General features: G+C 40.9%; 2 protein-coding genes and 1 pseudogene across 3 annotated transcripts; 1 reads left to right on the top strand and 2 right to left on the bottom strand.

Moving 5' to 3' along the window:
* LOC112463499 overlaps nucleotides 1-3,260 on the bottom strand; it is a 27,110-nt pseudogene extending 23,850 nt beyond the window's left edge.
* On the bottom strand, nucleotides 944-9,772 carry LOC112463501. Of its 2 annotated transcripts, none has more exons than XM_025029925.1 (2): nucleotides 7,549-9,772; nucleotides 944-1,728 (listed from the first exon to the last, which is right to left on the bottom strand). In XM_025029925.1, the coding sequence occupies exon 1, from the start codon at nucleotides 9,531-9,533 to the stop codon at nucleotides 8,487-8,489; it is 1,047 nt and encodes a 348-aa protein (XP_024885693.1). In that variant the 5' UTR covers nucleotides 9,534-9,772; the 3' UTR covers nucleotides 944-1,728; nucleotides 7,549-8,486. The 2 variants fall into 2 exon arrangements, with proteins under 2 accessions (XP_024885693.1, XP_024885692.1); XM_025029924.1 differs by having other exon boundaries at nucleotides 944-3,349.
* LOC112463500 lies at nucleotides 5,013-6,868 on the top strand. Its single transcript, XM_025029923.1, has one exon. The coding sequence runs from the start codon at nucleotides 5,043-5,045 to the stop codon at nucleotides 6,810-6,812; it is 1,770 nt and encodes a 589-aa protein (XP_024885691.1). The 5' UTR covers nucleotides 5,013-5,042; the 3' UTR covers nucleotides 6,813-6,868.
* Nucleotides 9,773-10,089: the final 317 nt, after the last annotated feature.

Consider the following 10,089-nt stretch of genomic DNA (forward strand, 5'->3'; position numbering starts at 1 on the left):
AATACTTTTAAAGCGTGCCACGAACCCATGTGACCGCAGGGGGGTGATAAAGAATTACAATAAACTAAGTAGGTTTATATATTTCGAGCTTGTAAAGCGCGTCACGAACCCATGTAGCACCTCGTTTCGCATAGAAAGTGTATGCGTGAACTATTTCGACATATATATTAGTTATTTATGCCTTTCAATACTCAAAATAGCTGCTATATTTTCCAAACTTTTTTTGTTAATAATCTTTAACGAATAGCAAGCGACGGCTAAAACCTTCTGAAGGTCACTCGGGGTCATGACCTTGACGACATATATCAAGGTCATTGAAATTAGTGAGGTCGCCCTTAATCTTAACATTTACCAAACTTATGAAGCAATATCACAATGTTGGCATGTTATTTTAATAATGTATGTAATATTGCGATTAGGCACGAGGAAAAAGCGGGCCTCTGTTCACATTTGACGTTCACGATGATATTCGTGTTATGCACAATGCTTCTGTCGAAACCGAGGAATCACATGCCGAAAAAGTTTTACTTAGGTATTTATCACAATTAAAGGAATACTTTGTATAATTCTCTTTTATGTTATTTTAGATCATGGTACGAGAGGAACAAACACATTTTTCCAGCGAATAGATGGGATCCAAACGAAAACCTTTTGATCCAAACGAAAAGTTACGACAAGTATACAGTGTCGGATAAAAATAGGAAGAAAGATAAAATCTGATAAACTTAGATTCAACGAATTCTCCAATTTCGTCGTTTAAAAGATTCAGATTCAAAAGACTGTAAATATTATAACCAGAGAAATAACTTTGTTTTATCGCACAATTGATGAGATTCATTATAAAATAGATTGTAATATATTGTTGCGCCGCGCTCCGCTATCACTGGTCACTCGCGTTTGCGCCGCGCACTCCCGGACTCACGTGAGGGAAAGAGAACACTCGTTTATCAAAATAAGGGACTCAGGTTTATTCGAGATCTTTGTACAGAAAAGCGTATCTGAAAATACAGAAGGAGAACTCGTCTAAACGTTCTGAGTCTCCCCGTAAATCTGACAGTCGTCGTGAAATCAATAAATCAATAATCCGTAGTCAAGGGACGCGCTTCAACACGAAGCTTTCGCAGAGCGATCAGCGGAGCCAAGTTCAGCCCACAAACGGGTGTCCAGCACGGGCGCAACACTGCCCTCCCTTTTCAAGATTGTCGTCCCGACAATCCAGAAGGGCAGTGAACAGGTGGTATTTGTTCCCGGGATTCTGTGACGGACTCCTGCCCTACCCCTAGCTGCTGCTGCGGGTTACCGGGCTCCGTCTTCTTAAGTTCCTTTTTCCAGGAAGCTCGGTCCTCTTGACCTCTTCCTCCTTGGGTCTCCTGTCTTGGCTTTTCCCGAGGGAGAGCTGGCCAGGCTGGTCCCTCTTGCCGGTTTCAGGACGACTCTTCTTAGAACACCGCTAATATTCTGGTTCAGCGTGGACCCCTCTTTGTTTCCGGCGTTGACTCCTCTTCTAAATCTTTGGACATGGGGGGGGGGGGAACTTCCGTGGACCCTGCGTCTTGCAAGACTCCCCAGTCCCCGCCTCGACATTCGCCCTACGTCCCACGGGAAAACCACGGTCAAAAACCGTGGGCGAGGCGGTTTTCTTATTTAAATGACGAAAAGAGTTAAGATGGGACTACGCCGTCAGTCCTCTTTAAACACTTTTTCGGATCGAAAGTCCTTCTTGACTAACTGTAAAAACAAGCATCAAACGCAGTAACAAGAACAATAACAAAACAAGTTTTTACTAAATTTAATTCCTATTTCCCTACATTCCTAGTCCGGGCTCCGACCTACTCCACTTTCCTGATTGAATAAGGAGCTAGTCTATCAGCATGCACTATTTTCTTTTTCCGAGTAGGCGACCTTTGTATGACAGTAAATAACATCGCTAAGCTTTTTTACCACGGTAAAGGGTCCTTCCCAATTGCCCTGTAACTTCGGGGCTTTTCCTTTCTTCCTACGAGGGTTGAAGAACCAAACCTTTTGACATGGTTCAAAAAGAGTTTGCCTGGCACTCCGATCGTACCAGGTCTTTACTTGCGAAGATTTGACATTTATTCGTTCCCTAACACTAAAATGAATTTCTTCAAGCTTTTTTTTTAAATTCCCAATATAATTTTCAACTAATTGGAACTTCTCCGGATTCGGTGGTCTCCCTTGGCGCAAATCGACAGATAATCTCAGATCTCGGGCAAAGTATAGTTCCGCGGGAGTTACGCCAGTAGACTCGTGTTTAGAAGACCTATAAGCGAGCAAAAACATGGGTACCCAACGGTCCCAACCTCTTTGATTCTTAGAGATATACTTCGCTAAATAATTTGTAATGGTCTGATGTTGGCGCTTAGCCTGACCATCTAATTGAGGATGCAAAGCCGTGGTCCTCGTTTTCTTTATTCCGAGAAGAACCATTAATTCAGCGAAGAGTTTAGATTCGAAGTTCTTTCCCTGATCCGTGTGGACCTCCTCAGGAACTCCGTGCCTAAAAACAAACTGGCTAACAAAAACATCCGCCACAGTCTTTGCCCTGATATTTTTAAGTGGAAAAACTTCCAACCATTTTGTAAAACAATTTACAACAACCAAGAGATATTTATTCCCAAAATAAGTCGTCGGGAGGGGACCAAGAATGTCCATTTGTACTCTTACAAGCGGATCCCCGACGTTAAAAATTTGAAGAGGAGACTTTTTCTTCCCTGCAGGGCCCTTCTTGACTACGCAGATGTCGCAAGACTTGCACCAATTTTCGACATCTTGCTTGCAAGTTGCCCAATAGAAACGTTTCCGGATCTTTTCTAAAGTTTTGTTTACCCCGAAATGTCCGCCCGAAGAGGAATCGTGGGATCCTTCCAGAATTTCTTTCACGCGTTTCCGAGGAACAACAGGCTGAAGAAAGCTTGACTTTAAATTGGGAGCCTCCTACCTCCTATAAAGAACTCCATCTTTGAGGATAAGTGCGTCTCAATAAGTCCAATAAATTCGGGCAGAAACACCCCTAGCGATAATCTCGGAGCGCGGAGGACGCTCTCCCGTCTCCCTGGCTCGAAGAAAGATAGCGACGTCAGGATCTTCTTCCTGATCTCTACTCCAGCTCTCAAAACTTTCCCCTCCGAAAACTATGCGAGCGACAGACTTAACTTGCCCTTCGGCATTCTTCTTTTCCACCCTGGCACAGTACTCACAACCGGACATCTCACATTGTCGTCTAGACAATCCGTCGGCATTCTTGTGGGTCTGCCCTTTCCGATATAAAATCTCGAATTCGTATTGCTGGAGTCTTTTCAGCCAACGAGCCAATTGCCCTTCGAGTCCCCTGAAAGACATTAACCACCTTAAAGAAGCGTGATCCGTGCGGATCAAAAATTTCCGTCCCAAGAGATAATGACGAAACGACTTTATAGAATCCACAATAGCTAAAAGTTCCCGTTGGGTTACGCAATAATTGCGTTCCAACTTGGAAAGCACCCGACTAAAATAGGCAATTATCCTTTCCTTCCCTTCCTGTATTTGCGAAAGTACCGCGCCGATGCCAACATTAGAGGCATCGGTATCTAGAATAAATCCACCATCCCCCTTAGGAAAAGTAAAAACCGGGGTAAAAAATAAAGCCCGTTTTAATTCCTTAAAAACCTTTTGGCATTCCTCTCCCCAAACAAATTTGGAACCATTTTCCGTCAAGGAGTACAAAGGTTTTGCCAAGGAAGAGAATCCCTTCACAAATTTGCGGTAATAAGAACAAAATCCTAAGAAACTTTGCAATTGCTTCTTATTATGTGGGACTAGAGTGGCTCTTATTTACTCTTGGTAAATTTTGGGGGATTTTTTTTTGCGCTACCCTCCAGTTTGGTTCCATTTTATGAAAAAAAAAATCTGTGTCAAATTTCAGCTCAATCGGATGAAGGGAAAGGGTGCCCCCAGGATCTTGAAAATCGAAAAAATCATACAATTACAGAAAAAAACAATTTTATTTGTTTATCTTGCGAAGTATTAATTATATGCAAAAAAATGTTATACAAAAGTTGTAGATTTATTAAAAATGCGCATATTATTATCTATCATTTTTTCTCGTACGACTAACGATTTTCGAGAAAAAGTAATGCCACGAATCAAGCTACTCCAGTACAGTAATTACAGTATAGTTAGTCTGTTAGTAAATTTAGTTTGCGTATTATAGGTATATTTTCGTATAAGTACTAAACTTGTCGCTGTCGCTATCGCTATCGCTATCGCCTATTGTGCAAGGGGCTTAATGCTTGCACGTGAGCAGATGTTCGTCTCAAGGACAACAGTTCTCTCTCGGAATTTGGACGAGTGAAAACAAAGTTTCATGTCACAATGTCTTCTGTTCGTTTACGTGAGAAAATTTATTTACTCGGATATTACTCGCATGATATAACTGGAAGTAAATTGCCATCAAATAAACAAGTGTTAAATGTATTATTTTTCAATATTCGTGTGGTGAAGTTAACTTTACGTGAAAGTGCCAGACTAGCTTTGCAGGAAGTAATGATTTTTTGGGAAAAAGCACGAATTCCAACTCGGGAAATAAAAAACTGCATCCCAAAATTAGAAGCTTTGTACCAAGAATGGAGGCAACTACAAAAACACGCTGGGAGATTACGGGAGGCTGATAAGAAAAAAGAAGCAGATTTTAAATTAAAACTGGAGGATCTTTTTGACATTGCACATGCTAACGCTTTGGACTTGATTACTATTGAAGAAGATAAGCAGTTTTTGATTAATCAAAGGTTAAAAGGACGGCCAGGATTCATGTACGGAATCGATTACGAAGAACTTGAAAGAGAAAGAAGAGCTGTGGAACGAGAAGAGACAACCTTGGCGAGAAAAAAGCGAAGCGATCGTGAAACTGAACAACTAAGTGAGTAATGTATAAAAAAAACTTTCAATCATTCAATACTGATAATTTTTGCACATTTCTGTTGTTTTATTTGATTTCGTATCATTGAATCTCTTCTTTTTGTTTTTAAGAGCAAACTGTCGAATTGATGTCGTCACAGACATCGACAACTTCAAGCAGCAGTTTAGAATCAGGTATCAATGTAGTACCAGTTGCTGGCAAATTCACTGATAATATTGTCGTACAACGTCCTCTCCCAGAAGATATGGAAATTGTATTACCAGAAGCAAAAAGGAAGAGAGGACGCCGTAAAATAATGACTACTAAGCTTGCTGCGGCCTTAGATAAATGTAGAATTAGTGACAGGGATGCAGTTCATATTTTGATTGCTACTACCGAGGCATTGGGTCATGATGTTCAGGATTTTGTTATCAACAGGTCATCCATTCACATTTATAGAGAAAAAATACGCGAAGAAAGAGCAGCTGAAATTAAGAAGCACTTCAAGGACGCCAAATTGCAAGCTGCTGTCGTGCATTGGGATGGTAAATTACTTCCAGCCTTAACAGGTAAAGAGACTGTGGACAGACTTCCTGTGATTCTTTCGAATAACGATACTGAGCAACTTCTTGGAGTGCCCGGATTGCAATCTGGAACTGGAAAACAGCAGGCATCTGCTGTTTGTGAAACTCTTGCTGAATGGGGTCTTCAGAATTATGTTAAAGCATTAGTTTTCGATACGACAGCAACGAATACTGGAAGATTTAGCGGTGCGTGCGTTTTAATAGAAAATTTTTTAGAAAAAGATCTTTTGTATTTACCTTGTAGACATCATATATATGAAATCATTCTTAGAAGCGTTTTCGAGGAAAAGATGGGTAAAACTACAGGTCCGAATGTATTAATCTTTAAAAAATTTCAAAACGCTTGGTCTGGAATCAATGTTCATAATTTCCGATCCGGGATTGAAAACAAAAAGGTCAAGGGACACTTGAATCAGGGCGATATAACTCGAATTCTTGATTTTGTTAGAAATACTTTAAGGGAACAGCAACCTAGAGAGGATTATAAGGAATTCTTAGAATTAACAGCAATTTTCCTTGGCGAAGCACCACCTCGTGGAATATCTTTCCGTGTTCCGGGGGCCATCCATCATGCGAGGTGGATGGCCAAAGCGATTTATTGCTTGAAAATCTTTCTGTTTCGTGGTGAATTTATATTATCACTACAAGAAGAAAATGCGATCTGTGATATTTGTATCTTTCTTGTCAGTGTGTATGTCGAAGCATGGTTTTGTGCGCCTTCTGCAATCAAAGCACCGTATCTGGATTTCAGGGTTCTTTCGAAACTTTTTGAATATCAAGCTGTTGATCGTGGTATCTCTCATGTTGCTTTACAAAAACTAAGCAATCATTTATGGTATTTGAGCCCTGAAGTTGTCGCATTAGCTTTCTTTGATACAAATTTATCATTTGAATCAAAAATAAAAATGGTCAATGCTTTGAATCGCGAAACAGAATCATTAAACAAAAATAAGAAGCGAATAAAAGTACAAATCGATAAAATCCCAGAAATTATTAACAACGGAATTGAACAATTTGTTTCCACCGAAACTAGAAAATTTTTCAAAAGATTTGACTTGAATGATGAATTCCTTAAGACAGAACCGTTGACGTGGCATAAAAATGAAAGTTTTGTAAAAGGTCTGGAATTATTAAATAAATTGAGAGTTGTAAATGATTCGGCTGAGAGAGGGGTCAAGCTTATGGAAGATTATAATAAATTATTTACGAAAAATGAGCAACAGAAACAGTATGTGCTTCAGATTGTAAGTGATTACCGCCGAAAGTTTCCAGGTTATAAAAAAGAGACTTTATCTCAGCCGCTCAGCGTCAAGATTTGTACTAAAAAGAAGTGATTTTCACATTTTTCTCGGAAATAGTTAGTCGTACGAGAAAAAGTAATAGATAATAATATGCGCATTTTTAATAAATCTACAACTTTTGTATAACATTTTTTTGCATATAATTAATACTTCGCAAGATAAACAAATAAAATTGTTTTTTTCTGTGATTTTATGACTATTTCGATTTTCAAGATCCTGGGGGCACCCTTTCCTTTTATCCGATTGATCTGAAATTTAACACAGATTATTTTTTCATAAAATGGAACCAAACTGGGAGGTAGCACGAAGAAAATTCAAACCTTGAGAATAAGAGCCACCCTAATGTGGGACTGGCCAGTCTTTTACAGTGGAAACTTTTTCGGGATCCGTGGTCACACCTTCTGCTGAGATTATATGCCCCAGATATTTAACGTTTTTTTTAAAAAAACACATTTCTTCAAATTTATTTTCAAATTTACTTCCTGAAAACGTTGAAAAATCTTCAAGTTCTCAAGCATTTCCGAAAAACTTTTCCCGAAAATAATCACGTCATCCAGATAAACCAAACAAATTTTCCCCAGAAATTCTTTTAAAACCTTTTCCATTAAGCGCTGGAACGTCGCGGGAGCGTTGCACAAACCGAAAGGCATTACAGTGAACTGCCATAACCCGTTTCCGATAGAGAACGCGGTCTTCTCGCGGTCTTCGGGACGAATTTTGACCTGCCAGTACCCACTTTTTAAATCTAGGATAAAAAACCAACAGTTACCTGCGAGTTGATCGAAGATGTCATCAATTCTAGGGAGCGGAAAGGAATCTTTTTTTGTAACAGCATTTATCTCTCTATAGTCCACACAAAATCTTATCGTTCCGTCCTTCTTTTTTACCAGAACGACTGGTGAGACACAAGGGCTCTGGGATTCCTCAATTACTCCCCGCTTCCTCATATCCTCAATTATTTGATTTACTTCATCTCGCATTTGAATTGGAATGCGACGAGGGACCTGCTTAATTGGGGAGGAATTCTCCACATTTATGTTATGGTAAACAATATTACAATGGGGCAGGAATGCAACATTCTCATCAGAAAACACTTCTCTATGCTCATTCAAAAAGGCAAAGAAAACGTCCCTCCGAGTTTTATTAAGAGATTTTATTTACAGAATCTCTCTCATAGAATTCTTTTAAAAAGGAAGGTACTTTTTCAGCAGAGTTTACTACACGAAAACAATCGTAAACCCTCTTCTCCTCTTTAAATTCTGAATTTCCCAGAGAAGATTCGAAAATGTTTTTTAAATTTACCGTCTCGAGAAAATCTGCGCCCAACAAACATTCCTCACTAATCTTTGCCACAAACATGGGCATCTCCAGAGAATATTTCCCGATTTGAATTTTTACCAAGACTTTAGACTCAAATGGGACTTTTTCTCCCGTCGGATATCTAAGATTATGATCCGCTAATACAATTCTTTCTTTATTCTTCCCTATCAATCTACTACTTACAATTGAAACATCGGAGCCCGTGTCGATTTTAAATGAGCAACGTTTTCCGTCCAGAAAGCCATCGCAATAAAAATTTTTCTTATCTAACTTATTCTTATCTAACTTACAGCTAATAAAATGTTCAACAACCGGGGCATTTTTTGCATGGGTCGAACCCTCCCCGCCGAGCTCGACTAATTCACGTTTCCCTCCCCTGCTGGACATTCATACCGGAAATGCCCCGTTTTCCCACAAGTCCAGCATTCTTTTTTTCTGGCCGGCGCCAAACTGGCCGCCTCGCCGGTTTCCCTTTCCGACTATTTTCATCTCCCCCTCCTTTTCCTCATTATTCTCTTTACGCGCATCCTTTCCGTTCTTTCTTTCGAAAATATTATTATAAAGTTTTTTTCTCTTTTCGAAGCTATCTCCCTGTATGATTTTGACCACTTTCGCTCTCTCTATGGCAAATTTGAGAGAGGTAACCCCTTCCAGCTGAAAGGTTCTCCGTATGAAACCATTCGAAAGCGCAGAGATAAATTGGGAGCAAGCGATTTTATCGCGAACCGGAAAGGGACATTCGGGGTACGCTAATCGAGCTAATCTCTCTAAATCGGAACCAAGTTCGGCGAGATCTTCCCCAAACTTTTGTTTTCTATTGGTAAATAGCAAATAATAGTTCTGCGAGTGGAGCCCCTCACCAAAACGTAACTCGAGCTTCGACTTCAGCTCCACATAATCTAGATTTTCTAAATCCTGTACGTTTTCAAGGATGGAACGCGCCTTTCCTCTTAAACAAGAAGCTAGGATAATCGTTTTCGAAGCGTCACTCCACCCATTTGCCCGAGCGATCAGTTCAAACTGAGAGAAAAATTCACGTAATGGAATTGTCCCGTCATATGTGTCAGGCTTTAATTTAATATTCTGGCCCCACTCTGTTTCGCGACGTGGATCTTCCCCTCCGCAATTCACTACCGCGACTCGCGACCCCGAATCTGCGTGAGCTCTATTTACGGAAGGACTTAGCTGTGAGCGTTCCTGACGCTGAGGCTCCGTATCCCGCTGCCGCATCAACGCTGCCGCTGCGTGCTCCTCGCGGATCTGCCGCATCTCTTGCAGCATCGCCCGTACGATCTCTGCCTCCGCTGAGAGCTGAGGGGCGCTCGGGCCGGCTCGTTGAATCTCCGTCTCCGCCTCGAGCTGTGGGCCTCTCGGCCTCGGGGTCCCCATCCGCGCTCTCTTTCTCAACGTGGGAGCTGGTTCGGTGCTTGCCATCAAGTTCCGCTTGTCCGCTCTCGCTCGTCCTATCCCGGACGAACCGCCGAAATGATGCGCCGCGCTTCGCTATTACTGGTCACTCGCGTTCGCGCCGCACACTTCCGGACTCACGTGAGGGAAAGAGAACACTCGTTTATCAAAATAAGGAACTCAGGTTTATTCGAGATCTTTGTACAGAAAAGCGTATCTGAAGATACAGAAGGAGAACTCGTCCGAACGTTCCGAGTCTCCCCGTAAATCTGACAGTCTCGTCGTGAAATCAATAAATCAATATTTCGTAGTCAAGGGACGCGCTTCAGCACGAAGCTTCCGCGGAGCGGTGAGCGGACAGCGGAGCCAAGTTCAGCCCACAAACGGGTGTCCAGCACGGGCGCAACACTATATATATGTGTATTGTAGCTACATTGTATTTTTAAGGACTGTGATTTTTATTCATTCAGTTATGTGATAATATTTAATTCATTTACGCGATTATGTAGCTCTACTAAATAGTTAAGTTTTCGCAAACATTTGGAGGGAAAATAAAAATACATGAATAGTTTAATGACTTGAA

This window comes from Temnothorax curvispinosus, unplaced genomic scaffold (assembly GCF_003070985.1).
Source record: "Temnothorax curvispinosus isolate PA1 unplaced genomic scaffold, ASM307098v1 QBEX01013378.1, whole genome shotgun sequence".
NCBI lineage: Eukaryota > Metazoa > Arthropoda > Insecta > Hymenoptera > Formicidae > Temnothorax > Temnothorax curvispinosus.